The 18942-nt window shown below is 29.1% G+C and overlaps 1 protein-coding gene across 6 annotated transcripts; it reads left to right on the forward strand.

The window, feature by feature from the left end:
- Window positions 1-356: 356 nt before the first annotated feature.
- Window positions 357-18821, forward strand: LOC130896511 (protein timeless homolog). Of its 6 annotated transcripts, none has more exons than XM_057804670.1 (4): window positions 367-507; window positions 1305-1474; window positions 5014-5322; window positions 15298-18821. In XM_057804670.1, exon 4 carries the CDS (start codon window positions 15303-15305, stop codon window positions 18753-18755), a length of 3453 nt encoding a protein of 1150 aa, XP_057660653.1. In that variant the 5' UTR covers window positions 367-507; window positions 1305-1474; window positions 5014-5322; window positions 15298-15302; the 3' UTR covers window positions 18756-18821. The 6 variants fall into 6 exon arrangements, 4 of the variants coding, with proteins under 4 accessions (XP_057660654.1, XP_057660653.1, XP_057660656.1 ...); XR_009059585.1 differs by lacking the exon at window positions 15298-18821 and adding an exon at window positions 14318-15276 and having other exon boundaries at window positions 369-507; XM_057804671.1 differs by lacking the exon at window positions 1305-1474 and having other exon boundaries at window positions 357-507.
- The last annotated feature ends 121 nt before the right edge of the window (window positions 18822-18942 follow it).

The following is an 18942-nucleotide window of genomic DNA, read 5'->3' on the forward strand; positions in this document are numbered from 1 at the left end:
ATGAATTATTTTATATATTTACATGGACAACTCGAGTTTTATGAAGGGTAATGAAATCATATGTCATATTACATATATGAATGAAATAGGTAAAAATTATTTCGTTTTAATAATTTCAACAGTTCAACATAGGTCAAAAGTTAGTAGTATCTAAGTAGAGTAAAAAAGTAAAAAATTACTTTCATTTATCTAAGATATGCTTACACTATGTTCACAAAATAACTGCAATGAAGCAATGATAAGTTAAAAAGCTGTTAACTTTCCATATTAGGTTTAAGTGAGCTGTAAATAGTCAATTTGTTTGCTTTTATGTCTATGACTTTTTTTAGTCACTTAAGTTGGCACTAAAATAGGTCACGTGACATCGCGTCTTTCCTCCCAACGCTTCGTTAAGGAATAACGATCAAACGTCATTCTCGTACCGCCAACGCCAAACTAACCTTGTCATCGTTTTCCATAATTTATAAATTATCTCTCTGGGTGGTTTTTGAATACAACTGCAACGTAGTAAGTACCTCATATTTGTTATTTATGTATGTATTAAATGTATTAAACTTTTTTCCCTCAACATTCTAGTAATATCAATAGTTGAATAATTCCACCAAAAATAAATAGGTGCCATTATGGTTTGTCATGAGCCGCTGTAAGTTTAAAGTTCGCTAATATTTGGAATATAGTCTCCCAGATTTCGATTATTCTTCAATTTATTAATTATTTCTATGTATCACTTAATTATTTTGTTTTTTTTTTCTGTGCTGTAAAGCCGGATATTAATTATGCCTAATAATTCCACCAAAGAATAGTCCGAAAAACGTGTTCTAAAGGAATTAATTGAATAATTAAATCAGTATGACATTTTTAAATGACCATTCTACCAAAAATAAAATAATTCTAATGCAATGTACACTATTAATTTTAAATAATATCTTTATCTACAATTGTCCCAACAAACAAAACTGATCACAAGTCTTATAATCAAAGAAACTGTTTCAATTATAAAAAGGTATTTAATATCTTATTCAACATATGATTTTACATATATTTTATTTGTATCCTAGCATCTTGTTATTTTATTTTTTGATTATATCTTTTATTTATGCAAATAGCTTGAAGATGAAGTATCATATCATATAAATACTACAAGTAGTGTGGCTTTCTTAAGGGATTCACTTCATTAATAATTTACAGGTTACTGTGGTCTAAATAGAATTGTCTATTTAATTAAATTCTTATAGATGGTTATATCTCTGAAATAATTGGAAAAGTAGCACTGATATTCCTTGACTTGTGTTTTTTGATTTCAGTACTATTAACAAGTAAATCAAAGAAGTAAGAAATATGAAAAGTAGAAAAAGTAAAGTGCACCATCAACTGTTTGGACACTTGTTTGGAAATTATTAGAAAATAAGTCAAGAAATAAATTTCTGCCACTAAGGATAGTATTATACTGTCAAGCTCAGAAAATCCTTAAAAAGTAAATAATTTTCTGAAAAGTTAATTTGAGATGAAGATAATTTCTTAAAAAAATAACAAGTCGTAAATTTTATGAATTAGGAAATATCCTTCCATTGCACAATTCTTAATCTTTCATATGCATTTACTTATCCCAGTTCTAACATTGTACAAGTTATTTAGAATATCTTCAAAGTTGATTATGATGTGCTGTCTGTGCTTATGTCATGAATATTTACAGCATTTCCAATGTTAAAAATTTCGTTTTTAGCATTTTTTCAGTTTTTTAGTTTTTTTATTAATACATTTTAGTGGATTTCTATATAACATTGATTTTTGGATTAAAAAAACAACATTAACAATGCAAACCTCCTAAGTCTACTTGCAAAATACACTACATGTAATAGTTATAACCATTTTATGTTAACAAGAAAACAATTTATAAACTTCAATTTCAACCAAATTGTTATATTTCTCTGTTTGTACTATTAAATGTCCATTTGATACTAGATAGTTAAACTTCCATATAGGAAAAATATAGATCATCTTTATTGATATATTTAGTTTCTACAGTGTGGAAAAGCTAATTGGATTAAATTCATCTTTTGGTTATGTATGTGATTATAAAAATTCCACAACATCAAATTCAAGTTAAAAAGTTACTTTGTCCTGTGTAAAAATGATTTTTTTAATTGGGATATGTGGATTTATGTTATATCATTTGAAAAGCCTTTTCATTCTCTCTTAAAAATATCATCAAAGTTTACATTTAACAAAAAATAATCAAATCATGTGATTCTTCAAGTACTTCACAATAAATTCATGTTAGTATTGTAAAAAATTCTCAATGAAATGTATATTCAAGATGACATCTATGAATATCTGCAACACCCTAGTGTATTATACTGAATTTAGGTAATCACATTTAAATTTTTTCTACAAACTCCCAATCCAAAATTATAACACTTAAAAAGCAAATAAAGAGTATATCACAAGTTATTTATAATTTAAATTTCACAAATTTTAAGCTTTTTATTTATATGTACAGTAATTGAATTAATGGATTTATTCTGTTTGGCTTTGCATTGAACAATTTCTTTTACATTGAGACCAATCGACAACTGTAGCATATATTCTACTTAACAATTTTTTGTTTAAATAATACAGAGCAAGTTATTATACAGAATATCTGGCTTATATGGGCTGATTAGAATAAATGTTTATTGGTATACTATATAACTTTTTCTCACTGCAAAAATTTTACTGCCAACATTTGTTTTCAAGTTTTTTTTGTTTATCATAAAGTTTTACTGTTTGTTATTTTTATGTACAGTTTCGAACATTACATTTTTCATCTCGAATGTTTCGAACATAATGTAGTAAATGACATCCTTTATGTATCATTGGTGCTATATTTGAAATATGTGTAGTTATTTGACCAAATGAAGGTGACTTAGCAGACCATTGCATGGATTAGGTGCTGAAAAGATCTAATATCTATAGTATTAGGATTTTTGTTTCTTTTCATTATGTATAATTTTAATGTTATTGCTTTAATTCCTTGGGGTAAATATGAATATGAAATCATTTAGAGTAATTTAGTTAAGGTAAGATATAGCATATCTATTTTGAGATATAGAGTAATTTGAGAAATTTTTCACTTTAATATTGGTATTGTAAAAATAGTTTTGTTTCCTTAAACTTAATAACCAAGATATTTTTCCAATAATATATTAGTCAATGATATTTTCATACATTAAATATTAATATAAAGTGAGATTATTTTCTATATAAAAAATGTCTCTGGTTTAGGGTTGGTTATATTTTGAATAGTTTTTCTCAAAAACTAATCTATTATTATAATAATATTGAAACAGTTCATGACTTTCTATGTATGGATGAATTGAAGAAGTGGTGTATGTTCAACAATTTCAAGTTTACAAAACTTCTAATATATTTCTAGAGTTTTCAACTTTGACTGGTCACTTACCAATTCTACAAATTGCAACTTTTGTAATTGCATTTCAATTTTGAAAAATTGAAGTTCTTAATATGTGAACAAAGACGCTATTAATTTAGAAAAGGCACTTATTTTTGCATCCCTAATAAACTATGAAACATAAAGTCTATAGAGAAGCTCAAAAAAAACAATAACTAATCTGCGATTTTACTGATTTGAAGAATCTTCGAATCAGTAAAAAATTGAACTGGGATAAATTTTACTGGCAAATAGATTTGTTTAGAAGATTGGTTAAAAGACTAGGATCCAGATGGAAACAACTAAAGATAAGAGGAAAGTTTTAATGGAGAAATACGACGTGAAAGCAAAAAGAATTGATTACTTAAGAAAGTTGAAAAAAAAAACAAAAAAGAGGAATAGCCAATTATATATACTGATGAAACATACATTCACAATTAGCATGTGGTTCCAAAAGCATGGGACAATGGCAAAAATGAATGTATAAAAGCACCAATGTAGGTCAGAGGCTCATTATCTTACATGCTGGAGGTGAAGCAGAATTCATACCTAAGGAGCTGAATAAATAAGCCATTTTGGGATTTAAAACAAAAATATTTCAAATTAATAAATGTTCTTCACATATAAACATTCCAGTTACAATTGTAAAAGATATATCAAAGAAAAATGGGACCAAATTCAAACAGACGGACATATATCTAAAGTTGAGTTTATGTAAGTTTGTAAAAACAATACACACTTTGAATTATTTTAAGTTTTAGGAGAAAATATATAAATTGTGTGTTATTGTAACATATTAAGTGTTAAGCGAAATATGCAATCAAAGATCTTGTACAAACTGAAGCAAATTTAACAAAAATATTTTATTCTTTTCTGCCAACTATTCAATTATCATCCTCAAAATCCAGACTAAACGTAATAATAAATTGATTTTTTCTGATATCACACAACACAGATTCAAAAATATGAAAACAGAGTGGTATACTATACCAATTTGGACTTGAAGGTATTTGAACTTCAATGATTTTCAATCAGACTCAAAAAACATTGGTGGATTCTGGATTCAATTGCACAGCTTTTGAAACAGCAAAAGCTGCAAAACGAGGAAACATTGTCTTGAAAAATCATAAAAAAATTCAAAACAATCAATTGAAAAATAGGACAGATAAACACTATCATTACTATATGTACACTATGTCAATAGTTATCAATATACTTAACCAAATTAATAACAAGTTTTAAAATATTTCAGTGGTCTGAAATTTAAAAATCTCATTTGCTGGGAAATAGATAATTTTTGGGGAATTATAAAAATTTCTAATTCTGTTTTATAAATTCTAATGTATCTAATAAGTAACAAGAATAACATTTTTAGATAAAACTTATACTGTCTATATTTTCCAAAATGAAATTATATTTTGAGTTGAATTGATGTTTATATAGTATATTAAAGCTACCAACAGAAAGAGCAATTTCGGAGTTTTTGAGGATTAGTTTATCGCAGTGTCAATTGCACTCGTAAGATCGCTCTTTTTGTAAAAATTATAAACATTTTTTACATGTTTGGGCTTCGGTTGTTTCAGGATTGCATACAGAAAACATACTTCAATTAAGATTAAGAATTTTTGCAAGTTTTAAGAATTAATGCAAGTTTATCCACATCGTTAAGAAATTAGTCAGAGTGTTTGTCTCCATTGTATGAAGTTCAGAAAAGCAACAGTAAATGGATCTCGACATGTCGTCTCATGTTCACTCAAGACTGTACAAAAAGACAAGCACTCTAGACGAACCATTCAAGACAAGTTATCATCTTTGAACGCGATCAAGAAATCTTAAAGGGTTGTTATAACATTGATAAACATTATTTTTGATAGTTTCAATTCTAAATATTGGTGAGTATTGCAATTGCAAGACTTTTTATGACCTTATGTTGATCCTCGTTTATTGTCATAATATAGTGAGAGATACGATATAAGCGAAATTTTGATGCAGTGTCCTGCTAAGTGATGAATATTAAATGAGGTGATTAAGTTGAAATATGCGGAACCGTTGACGATGGAGAACCCTACGCAAGGTGGTGGTTTCAAAACGCATATTTAAGTAACCATATTATCTTGTTTGACTTCCTCATTTTGTTTCAATTTTTATGTAACATTTTTACATTCTGGGTAGTAGAAAGGATATCCTCGCCTGAATCAGTACTGCAAATCATTTTAAAACTTCAATCACTGTAGTTGGGGGCTTTTATTTTTTGGTTTTATAATTTTCTATTTAGTTGATAATAAAGATGAGTACTTTGAAATAAACTTCTTCTGTTCGTTTTATCTGAAGTGTTCTGGAACCATTAATTGCGTTAATAAGGTTATTTTTTTGTACACCAAATAATGTAGTACGTTTATTTCCTTACAGGATGGATGGATTTCTGATTCGAATTAATAGTTTTTCAGGGCAGTTAACTTAGTTCTTATTCCTTATTTCTTCGGCATCAACCTTCTTTAGTTAAATTTGACATTTTAGTACACATTGATTAAAATTAAACCAACACCAAATTTCCTGTTATAATTTTTCTAATGTTTGAACAATTGTTTTAACATGAAGGATTAAGAAACTGGTGTTGGCTATTAATTTACAATATATTGTACTTATAGGAAAGTTAAAATTTGATAAGTCTTATTAAAAAAACTGTAGTTGGAAATCTGGTTTATGATTAATTTGTTGATCACTTAGCAGGCATCTGTTGAAAAATTTACTTATAACGTGATTCCGACTGTGTAAGCATATCAACAATTTGAACTGCTGCAAATATTCCATGATAGTTTCAACCCAGGGAGGAAATAATCTAAAATTTTGGGGCCGTAAAAACTCATTTTAAGACAAAAAAATTTTTGAAATTACATTGTTTAATTCCACGTTATTTTGGAGGTAGTAGAAAATGATCCCATTCACAAAAACACCGCTATTATAGTTTTTTGTCAATTTATATATATAAATGCATCTAAATGTTCTTGATTTTAGGTCTCTTCTGATTCAAAATTAATTTTTTTGATAGTTTTTAAAAGAAAGAAAAATTTTGACGTTTCGACTTTTCTTCAAGTCTTTATCAATATATGATACTGACACTGGCAATTTGCTTATTTATATTGATCTATGTCCTCTAGTATTATTCATATAGGATATAATACATTATCCAAATATTTCACTAAATTAAAATCTAAAACACCAAAAAACAAAAGAAGTAATATTATATATCAAGTGCCTTGTACTAATTGTGATGCTGTCTACATATGACAAACATCTCAGTATTTAGAAAATAGACTAAGAGGTCATCAATACGATAAAAAAAATAGAACTACATTAACGAACCATGCAATATCAAAAAAAGATTCAAAAATTCTTGAAACGGAATCTAATACACGAAAAAGAGAATTTTTAGAAATGGTTCACATTCATAAGAACGAAAAAGCTATAAAAGATAAAAAAGATCTAAATAATTTGAGTAAAATTTATAGCTCTATTTTGTAAATTCTAATAAATTTAATATATTTGAGATGTGGAAACCAAGGAAAAATTAATTTTTCTTATTGAATCAAAGTTGATTTTATCCTTATTTTGATATTTATGATGAAGGTGATCTATAGATCAATATAAATAAGCAAATTGTCAGTGTCAATATTTTGATAAAGTTTAAAGAAAAGTCGAAACGTCAAAATTCATCTTTCTTTTAAAAACTATCAAAAAAAAAAAACTAATTTTAAAACAGAAAAGACCTAAAATCAACATTTAGATGCATTAATATATCAAAAGGTCTAAGAAATAAGAAACTTATATTATTATATTTATTTATATAATATATTTATATATATATATATATATTTATATATATATATTTATATATATATATATATATATATATATATATATATATATATATTTATATATATATATATATATTTATATATATATATATATATATATATATATATATCATAAAATCCATAAAAAATTTATGTATTTTTTGTGTTTTCATTTTCTCACCATGTTTAAGATTTTGATGAAGACCATTGTATGGTGGTTGGAGTGAGTTTAAAATTGTTCACTGTAGTATGTGAGCGAGGTATTTTCTTTGAAATGAATGCAATTGGTTGCCAAACATCTTCAATTAGCGCTCGTGAAGGTTATTAAAAAAATGTTAGCTTTGATTCTGCTCCATTGCGGCACATAAGTGATAAAAGACAGGGGAGAGAAGGACACGACGAAGAAACAAGATATATTAGAAACATTATTAACAAGAAATTTGTCGGATGTTTTTAAGGAATTTGTTTCTCTCATTTTCCGAATAATTTACAAGGTTTGACGTACTTTAGCGTTTTGTTGACACTTTTTGTGATAAGTTGTTTGAGAATGAAAACGACGATGTGAGGCAGAAGCAGATATTTCATCAACTGTTTTTGCAAACTGGCAATAGCATTTAAACGACCACTTTCTGCAACTTTTATTAGGTCTGCATTTAAGCAGAAAGTAGTAAAGTCTATTTGAAATACGATGATGATGAAACTCCATTACTTTATGTGTGATATTACATGGAAACTATGCGTAACAAAATCGTGTGTCAAAAGAGATAATTTACCAGTAATCCGTTACACCGTCAGCCCGTCATGCCGACGACTGGAGACAGTAGTTGTTTGTTCAATGAAATATTTGTAAGTGCCCCGATTTGTTTAATAGTTTTTCGTTTTCCTCGCGTAGATTGGGAAGTTTAACTTTGTTACAAATCATTTTAAACATTACAAATTTCATTACGTTGTGTTTCAGTCAGAGTCATCGATATATGAATAATTGCTTGTAATATATCCTATTAACGATAAATCAGTTTCTTTTATTAACGATTATTGCTTGTCATGAATCCCTTCGACTTCATAATATAAATTGACAAATACAAATTGAAGAATAACTTCCTTCACTAAGCACACGAATTCCCTTAATAACACTTAACAAACCTAAACTAAGTTGCCATATACTACCAAATGAGAAAGTAACATGACCCATATGACCTTAAATGTAATTTTTATCCCTTCCGAGAATATGTAGAGATCATGGTGGTTTCTTAAGTACGATTTAGTAAATCATTTGTTGTGATTTCCTTAAATACCATACTTTTTCAAAACCTCAAAAGACAAAAAATCAAGTGGTATAAGATACGATGATAATGGTAGCCAGACGATTTCACCTTGACAATCCAAAAATCTGAGTTTTAACATATAAAAATGTTTTTTATTGCCCCTCAATTTAAGATTTTTCTTTCGCTGATTGCCCTGTCCCGAGATTCTTGCAAAACCCTGATTAATGATACTTTATCAAACACCACTTCAGTGGAAATTCCGGAGAGTATATAATTATAGATCACTACATGGCTATGATGCAATAATTTTTATTTAGAATTTGAATAGGTTGCCACAACTGAAACCAGAGTGATCATTTTTGAACAATTCATTTTTATCAATGTTAGTTTTTCGTTATTTGAAAAATAACTTCGTTGGTACTAGGTCACATCAAGAAAGGGTAGGGCGTAGAAACAAAAATCAACGCGCAATTAGTTTTTTACGGATTAAAATGAGTAGCTAGTGAAGTAAATATTCTGATTTTTCTTCTGCCTTTTCTTAGTCAATGAATTTTACAGGTATAGTGAGGAACTTTTAAGTTGTAGTATAAGACAAGTGCTGTATCGTTTTTCTTGGCCAATATTTATTAAAAATATGATTCAATTAATTCAAAATAATGATTAAAACGTTCTTCTGAGGCATCTACCATCTATTAACCAACACACTCAATATTGCATGTACGCGTGGCGTGGATTTACGCTTCAATGTTATTCTGGTATGAACGAAAGTCAGTCGATTATTATTTCCATTGTACCTGAGGATCAACGGAACTCTGCGCATGCCATTTGCCAAATTCACGATGGAAATATTTGTGTCAAATCATACATTCAGCTTTCAACGGAAATGTTCACTAATTTAGGGACAACTTAAGTATTTGAAATAAATTATTCAGACAGCATTTCTCACGGAAATTTGCGTTAGCTTAATTTTTCCTTCATGACTTTTTCATGCTTTTGGTCATACAGACTTTGGATCATCATCAAATTAACAAAGACTAGTATGAAATTCGTTATTGTGGAAAGTATGAATCTTTAACGCTTCAGACATGATACTTATAACGACAAGGATTCTAAGGTTTACTTTAAAAATTTGATTACACCATCTATATATCGAAATGTAATGTCATAACATTTACATTAATCATCACTATAAATCTACTCGATTAATAAATTGGTATTTTAAGTTTTGAAAACTAGCGAAATTATTCTATGAACATGGAACAACAATTTACTCTGCCTGGAGCAAAAAAGTATTTAGATGAAATAGATTATTTTGATCCCTTCGGGCTCGTTAATAAAAATATGAAATAAGAAATTACAAGATATTGATAGATGCAGATGGAATTCCCATAGAATCAAGAATTTTCTTAATTGGTGCTTGGCTGTCTTGAATGATTAGAAAAGGGAAATTCAACTTGATGTAAGTAATGATATAATATGCATTATCCTACTTAATTTTTATTTATCTAATATTTTATTAATCATAAAATATGTGGGTAGATTTCTTATGCCATGCCTGGTTTTCAACAAAATCTTTCTGGGCACATACATTTTACAATACTCAAACAAGACCAAACCTCGATATCTCTGAAGTTACAAAATAAATATAAAAGTGACAAAAACAAAGTAGTGGAAATTTGCTAGGTCTGTTTATTTTAATACTATCCTTTTCTGTCGTATTAGGAAGGACGATAAATATTTAGCTACTACATTGATTGCTCTTCGCGATAGTTTTCAGCAATTAACACAAATTACTACTTAGTGTTTAAGCTGGAATCTGAAGTTTGGTATGAAAATACAAATGCTAATCCCGTAGCTCCACCCCACACCCTCTTATAATAAAAAAATGGCAGAGATATTTTTATACGGTCTTCATTAAGGTTAATACATTTTTACATCCATGCTCTGCATTTCTAATGCGCCTCGAAAGAAATATCTTCAAACCTATGCAAACAATTGATTTACCGCCTAGATGATTCCTACACCTGGGGGAAAGAAATTTTTTTACCACGCAAGTGTTTGTTTTGAAAAACCTTGCAATTTCGAGCCATCGGGTAAGATGATATGGACAAAGAGGTTGATGACCATTACGCTCTTCGCATGAGATGTAATTGAATATTAGTCGAGGGGACTGTGGCAATCAAACACTCTTTAATGTATATTCCAAGCTTTCGAATACTTTGTATTCATCATGCTAGCAATTATTAATCGAGAATTGTGTCTTTAATTTCTAAATTCATATGACATTTTAAAAGGTATGAGCCAACTTAGTATGTTGTAGTTCAAATAATAAATATAGATCCTTACATATATTACCTAAACGTTGCATTAGTGTGATTTAGAAACTTAGTTTAGGTAAGTGTCTGGGTTTCAAACAGATAATTTCATAACAAGTATACAAAATTGAGATTGATAATTATTTAATTAAGAGGTCTAGGAAGTGAATGAAAAAATACTCTAGAATGATCCAAATGCTAAATAACTTAAAATAATAATTTCAATGTTTTCGTGTCCAATTATTCAGAAGTAAATATGCAAACACGTTCGATTTTACTGAATCGATCGTTAAAAACTTATAGAATTTGAACGTATTCCTGAACTCTTGGGATATCGTAGGAACTTGTTTTAATTTTTGTTTTGATCTTAATGTTAGTTCTACTAATGCAAACATATCTTATTTTGTTAGTAATAACGGAAATGGAGAGATAATCTATTTATTCCCCGTTCCAGCTTGGATTGTTACTAATATAGTGGATTATTTGTTTCAATTTCCTTTTAATGTATATTTACATTACATTGGCTGGAAATCGCGTTTGAGGTAAAAGCCTAGAAAAATTTTAGGGCTTTATTATTTTTAATGGGTATAGTCATTGAGGTTTTAATTTATAGCTTTTATTTACATTTCATCTTATCTATCAAGTCTTATCATTCTTGTGATGATTGTTTTATATATTAACAATTGTAATTTTTCATAAATTTGATTATTCTTTACGTGAGCTCTTCGTTACTCTTTTCAGAGACGCCACAGAAATTACCATAATTGAATATTTTTTAGTACATGTTCTCGTAGTTAAATGACAACTATTGTTAATTACAAAGAATGGAATCTTATTATTTAAATAATATATTTTATGCAATTAATCTTCATATATGTGATTGTATGATAAAGTAATGTTTTTCTCTGTGGCTGGAAATATACATCCTCGACAGAAAAAAATCTTCAAGTAACTCATAAGTATTTGTATAAGATATGGTGTACATTGCATTTTAATTTGTTGGGATTCTATTTAGTTTTCAATAAATTTCTGTTCGATAAAATTATAAAGTGAATCAATCATACTAAGTTCTAGACATTTTTTTTTTATATTTTAGGTGCCTAACGTGATATGAGCGACAGAGAAGGAAGTCGATCGCCAAAAGCAATGGCCGAACGTGAAGAGTCTCCCAGAAATCATAAGGAAAAAAGCTACTCTCGAAGTCCTAGTCGTAGTCGCAAAATTTACCGCGTCGGTGACAAAGATAGACGTAGAGATGATCGCGAAGATAGAGATAGAAGACACAAATCAAGAAGTCGTTCTCGCTCGAATAGACGTTATAAGTCATCAAAATATTCACGAAGTCGCTCACGCTCAGGAGGTTATGGGCGTAGATCTTACTCACACAGCCCTATGTCGAGTAGAAAACGTCATACTGGCACTAGAGACAATCCTAAACAATCGAGATGTTTGGGAGTATTCGGATTGAGTGTCTATACTACTGAGGACGAATTATATCATCTTATGTCAAAGTATGGTCCCGTAGAAAGGGTGCAAGTAGTAATTGATGCTAAAACCGGACGTTCAAGGGGATTCTCATTTGTGTATTTTGAAAACAGTGATGATGCAAAAGTAGCAAAGGAGCAGTGCACTGGCATGAAACTTAATGGAAAAAGCATCAGAGTTGATTATTCAATTACTGAAAGGGCTCATACGCCTACTCCTGGAATTTACATGGGAAAACCAACATATAAATATTCCGACCGGTACGACAGGCGCAGAAGTGACAGAGATGATTATTATAGAGGATCTCGATACAGTCACCGACGATCACCGTCTCCATATTATAGCAGCCGAAGAAAACGTTATTCAAGATCAAGAAGTTATTCCCCACGTCGTTATTGATTACCTTCTTTCTTTGAATGCACTGTGTCTGATTTAAAATTTAGTTTCCTAGTGTTAATTTTCTGAGTTTATTAATATAAACTCTAGTTTTATACATTTAAGGCATGAATAGCGGACTTGGTTGGAGATTCCACCAAACAAACTGATCACCTTATAGATGATAATATATTAATGCATCTAAAATGATAATATATATTTATAGAGCTAAAACGAATTTAAAATGCGTCTGGAAGTTCTAACAATTTCCTAAATTTGAAATATCTATGTAAAATACATAATTATGATGTTCTGAATATTACTTATCTTGATGAAATAGTGCCAAAACGTTTATTACTAAAAAGTTTTCATTTCATATTTTGGATAAAAAGTAATTGATGAATGCATGGGGAAAAGATAAGTCTCCAAACAATTCAGTTCTGAAAATAGTTTATTTAGAAAAACTATTGTATAACATACAAAAATACGTTTTTAAAATATAATTATTTATTTCTACTAAAATAGTTTTTTACAATAAATTATCAATTTATAATACAGAAGTACAAACTTTTAAGTGGTGTATTCTTTGGATTTGGGTATAGCTATTGGCCAATGATAAGTCAGAATTGAAAACAGAAAACTTTTAAGTAACGAAAGTCTCATTTTTGTTTTATGACACTAGTAGTCTCTACTATTATAGAATATGTGTATCATAAGGGGGTGATTTTCAGTTTCAGTTAATTCACTGACTGGTCTTGTAGGTTATCTACTAGCAATTTTCTCGTCTTGGAAAGGATTTGTTTTTTTTAAGTGATTCAAAATTCCAATCAATTTCCAAGGATAACGAGGTTATTAACCTGGTGAGATTTTTCTTCAAAGTTTATAGTGGATAGTATTCTATACCTGATATATTATCTTTTATTTTGGTACAAAATGGGCGGCGATCTTTTCCCCCTCTGTACATTTCTCAAACAACTTTTTCTATGATACTTCACACTTAAGTAATGTTTTGGATGATCTTTTCCTATTAATTGACTTATTATTTAACCATTTACGTATGAAAGTTTTTTTTTCAGATTATATTATTTATCAAATTGAAAATACTATGTATTAGCTGTCCAAAACGTTAAACAAATACAAGTTTGTGTTACCTTTCTTCTGATGGCACAATCCATTTTCTGAATTGAATTTTGTCGAAACGAATATCCCGTTATTTTGTATAAATTATGTGTCTAGCTAGGCTACTTTAATTTTTGTTTGATGATAACATTATGAAATGCAGAAAGAAATATATTTAATTATTTGAAGTTAATTAAAGTTTAAAATTAATTTATATGTTGGAAAACGAAGCATCATTGCTTGCATTAAATCAATAATTCGATCATTTTCTAGATTTTTTCTAAAATGAAATATTGGATAAGTTAAGGGTCTCCTCAGCCAGTCCGCTAATTGAATGCATTTTTCTTTGTAAAATACTAATTTAGACAGACAGAATTGATCCCATATAATATGTTAAGAATTTTTTAAGATGTGACTTTCAAGTAGTATCCAATAAATTATCGAAAAGTATTTCAAATTCTTAATCTTTTATAGCACAACTTGAAATTACGTGGAATCAATATTTATTAAAACTTGAAAATAGAGAATTGGACGTTAAAGAGGCTACGATCTATTTTTACTTGAAACTTATGTGCTTATTTTATAATAGAAGAGTGATTCCATGGTAGCACACAGCAGACCAGAAAATATTGAAACAATCACTATGTAGAGCACTGTTTCAACACATCCTTAAGTCTAAATTTTTTAATCCCGCATGAATGCCACTTTGGAACAACATCTAATCTAATCGCTGTTTTCAAGCTGGAATTGATTTTTGCCTTAAAGTTCAGCCTGAATTCTGGAGCTTACAGGCACGATATTCTCTTAATTATTTAATTTTAATTAATTTCCAACATGTGAATTTTGCCTCACCCATTCACTGTTGTTTCAATAAATAGAGCTGTTTCATAGTAATATTGAAATATATTAACAAATAATAAAACTTTGGGAGATGATTGATTTTTATTAAAATTTACTTGTATCATTACCATATGTAGGGAAGTTTCAATCTAGATAATAATATTACTTCAGGAGTGATTCTTGACAGGTTTTGGATATATTATGTATGTGAAGTTTTCTCAGGTTATTAGGTGATTCAGATAATGAGAACTGAACGGGACAAGGCACCATTTAACTATAATCTAATAAAAAAGTACTACTTTGTATGAATAATACCTAAAGATGGCAGAAATTTGTTGAAGTATCTGAATAACAATTAATTACTACTAAATTGTTTTAACTAATTATTGTATTACTACAGAAAATAACCTTTTAAATATGTGTAGTTAGAGTTAACAAACCATATATTTAAAATTACTTTTTCTTCTGCTTAGAACGAAACAAATTTTAGCAATTACATTTTGATACTTATGTATTAAGTGAGGTCAATGATAAATAATATAAATAATATTTTGAAAGAACTTTTTATTGAAATATAAATATTATGTGACTTATTTTGTTTTTATATTTTGCAGAAACGATGTCATCTTTATTATCTGCAGAAATATCAGCCACATGCAATGCATTGGGCTACTTCGATGAAAAAACAAATAAGTATTATGCAGACTCCAATACACTTGAAACTGTCAAAGATATAATTCGTTATTTAAGACGTGATGACGAAATGCATTCCATTCGAAGGCAACTCGGCGATACGAAAGTGTTAATAACGGATCTTTTGCCGTTATTGAAACATTATCACGAAGAGAATGATTTATTCGATGTTTTGCTTCGTCTTATTATGAATTTAACTACTCCCCCACTATTGTTATTCAATTTTGAAATACCTACAGATAAAGTTGTTAGGAACTATTACTTAGAAATGGAAGACCATTTGAAGTTTTACAAAGAAGCGTTTGTTGATGAAGCAATATGGGCTGTTTTTAGTACACATTTGAGTAAAGTACTCGAAGTAGATAATTCAGAACGAGCTGAAGAAAACAGTGTGAAAATAGAAAGAATTTTGGTTTTAATGAGAAATGTTCTATTCGTTTCTGATGATTCCATAGATAAAAGGCCTGACAACGACGCCAGTCTACATGATCAAGTTTTGTGGGCGCTTCATCACTCTGGACTATTGGATATTATCTTATATATAACCACAAACCCTGCAGAACAGGGATATTTTGTCTATATATTAGAAATTTTGTTTTTCATGTTAAGAAATCAACAACCCAACGAGCTTGCAAATGCTGCTTTACAAAGGAGTCAAAGGGAAAAAATCAGAGATGAAGCAGAACTAGTAAATATAAGACACTCCGAATTGAACATTAAACACAAGAAAACAAAGATTTACACTGGTACAAGACATTCCAGATTTGGTGGAACCTTTGTTGTACAATCCATGAAAAGTATCAACGATAATAATTTGTTGATTTCTCATAAACCCCTCAATAAATTAGATTCTATAAATTTTGATGCCGATAAAAAGTTGCAAAAGACTGCTAGAAATCGAACCCCACTACTAAGTAACCAAGTAGACCGTAGGTCCGCATTCACCATTCGATTATTTTTGAAAGAATTTTGTATTGAATTTTTAAATGGAGCATATAATAACGTAATGCAGTATATCAAAGGTTTAATAGCTAGACATTCTGGAGACAATCAAGATGAGTCTTATTATTTATGGGCCCTTGGTTTTTTTATGGCTTTTAATAGACATTATAAGTTTGAAGTAAAATTAATCAGTGAAACTTTATCAGTGCAAACTTTTCATTTCGTTCAACAACAGTGTGAAAATTATTTGGATTTAATGAAAACCGATAAAAAAAAGGTTTTAATCTGGTCAAAACGGCTACACACAGCGTTATTAAGCTATAAAGAATTGTTGCTGACTCTTTTTGTAATGGATAAATCAAAGGATGAAGTTGTAACTCAGTCTTCCAAAGTAATAAAAAGCAACATTTTTTACTTACCAGAATACAGAGAATTCATAATAACACTGTTAATAATGTATGATGAATTACAAATGACTGATCTGTACTTGAAAGATTTAATGGAAACCCAACATTTATTTTTAAAAATGTTTGAGGTGTATTGCAAAACTGAAGGTACAATTATTGTGAAGAAAAAATCTAAGTCGAAAATGAAAAATAAGACTGGATATAAAGTTAGAGTAATAGATTTGAACCTGGACGATATGTGGGATGAAGCGAGTCCTCAAATATCCGCAATTTTAGAATCTGGGGGGGAATTTTTAACGGATGTTCCATTTGATGCAGCTTCCGATGTACCACTGGATCAACAGAAGATCATTGCCATGGAAAAAATTCAACACAAGCTAAGACATTCAGAATATGAAAGTGCTATAGGAATAATGAGGGCTGCTAGAGAAGTGTGGCCTGAAAATAATTCATTTGGGAATGATAATTTGTCTTCTGAAGAAGAATTTCTTTGTATAAGAGAAATTTTTTATGCAGATTTAGGAAAAAATAAAGTGGAAAATACAGAACCGATCGAAGAAGATGAGTATGACGAATACGATGATGAAGAAGTAGATCAAGATTTCAGACAACAAGAAATCAGTTTGGATTTTAAAGATTTTGTTAAGAGGTTGGTACATCCAAAAATTGTTAGAGTTTGTGCTCTGGCATTAAAAAATTTTGATACAAACTCTATAAATACAAATCATTCTGTTTTGAAATTAATGCATAGAATTGCTTTTGACTGCAAATATTATGTAATGATGTTCCAACTCAGTTTATTTAGAACTTTTCAAAGGATGTTCACTGTTAAAGACTTGCCGCAATATAACGAGCTTATCAAATTTGCTAGATATGTATTGAGAAACTTTTTCAAATTCGCACAAACCAATCCAAAAGCTTTCATAGAAATTTTATTTTGGACATCCAGAAAAGAAGCATTTGAAATTGAACATGGAGATATACCCATCGATAAAGTTACTGCCAAGAAATGGTCGGAAGAAGAGGAAAATGAATTGCGTACATTGTTTGAAGAGCACAATAGTAAACAAATTAAGGAAGATGTCGTTGATTGGATATTAAGTAATCTTGTGAAACAAACTAGAACAAGACGAATGGTATTGGGAAAACTAAGAGAACTTGACTTAATAGATGATTATAAAAAAGGTAGAATATCGCGATCCACCAATTCTCAGTACTGGTCCGCAGATGAGGAAATTCGATTAAGAGAATTGTATTCAGAATTTAAAAATTCTCCAGACTTACTTAATAGCATAATGAATGGATTGATCACTCCCAAACCAAAAAACAAGGTTATTGAAAAAATGTTATCATTACATTTAATACAAGATAAAAATGAACTAGCGAAAAATAAACCATTGAGAAAGAAAGGAAAAAAGAACACTGACTTTGAATCTGATACAAATAGTTTGTCTATTCCCACTAAACATAGAAATACTCCAAATCAGAAAAATTTGACAATTTCTATTGCTACTAAAAATGATATAATAGAGATACTTCTGGAAAATATAAATGCAGGCAATAAGGAACCAGTTGATTGGTTAAATGAAAGTATTTTTGATGTTATAGAAGATTTTGAGGAAAATCATGGAGGAATTCCATTAGTACCGCTTTCAAATATGGTTGAGAATGCTATGGAAAATGATACTTTTCAAAAGCTGTTATCATCACTAGGGTTCGCAAAACCAGTCGATGAACAAGAAACTTATTGGCGAATACCTGGTTATATCACTCTGGATACTTTGAAAATGTTTCATGATTTAATAACAAAGGCATTAGAAAATAATTTAACTTGTGATGCAGGAACTAAAATTGACATAGACGTTTCTAATACAGGTTTAAGTTTAAGTGAGAATCAAACTGAGGTATTGAACCACGACAGTGATGAAGGCGATCAATTAAACGAGCAAACTACAAAAAGAAGTAGGTCATCATCTGCGGAGATTGATAGCCCTCCGAACAAACGACGTAAAAGTAAAAACGAGAACTGAAGAGATATGCATGAAAGATGTAGTATTTCTTGTATGAATGTTAATAGTAAATTTATTTTAATTTTACTCATTTTTTTATTATTAAATTACCTCATTTACCAAGTATTTTTCATAGTTCATATATCATATTAAATAAATCGCAAATTTTTTAGAGGAATAAATCAAAAATTTAATTCTTTTTAATGAT

This window comes from Diorhabda carinulata, chromosome 7 (genome assembly GCF_026250575.1).
Source record: "Diorhabda carinulata isolate Delta chromosome 7, icDioCari1.1, whole genome shotgun sequence".
In the NCBI taxonomy this organism is placed as follows: domain Eukaryota; kingdom Metazoa; phylum Arthropoda; class Insecta; order Coleoptera; family Chrysomelidae; genus Diorhabda; species Diorhabda carinulata.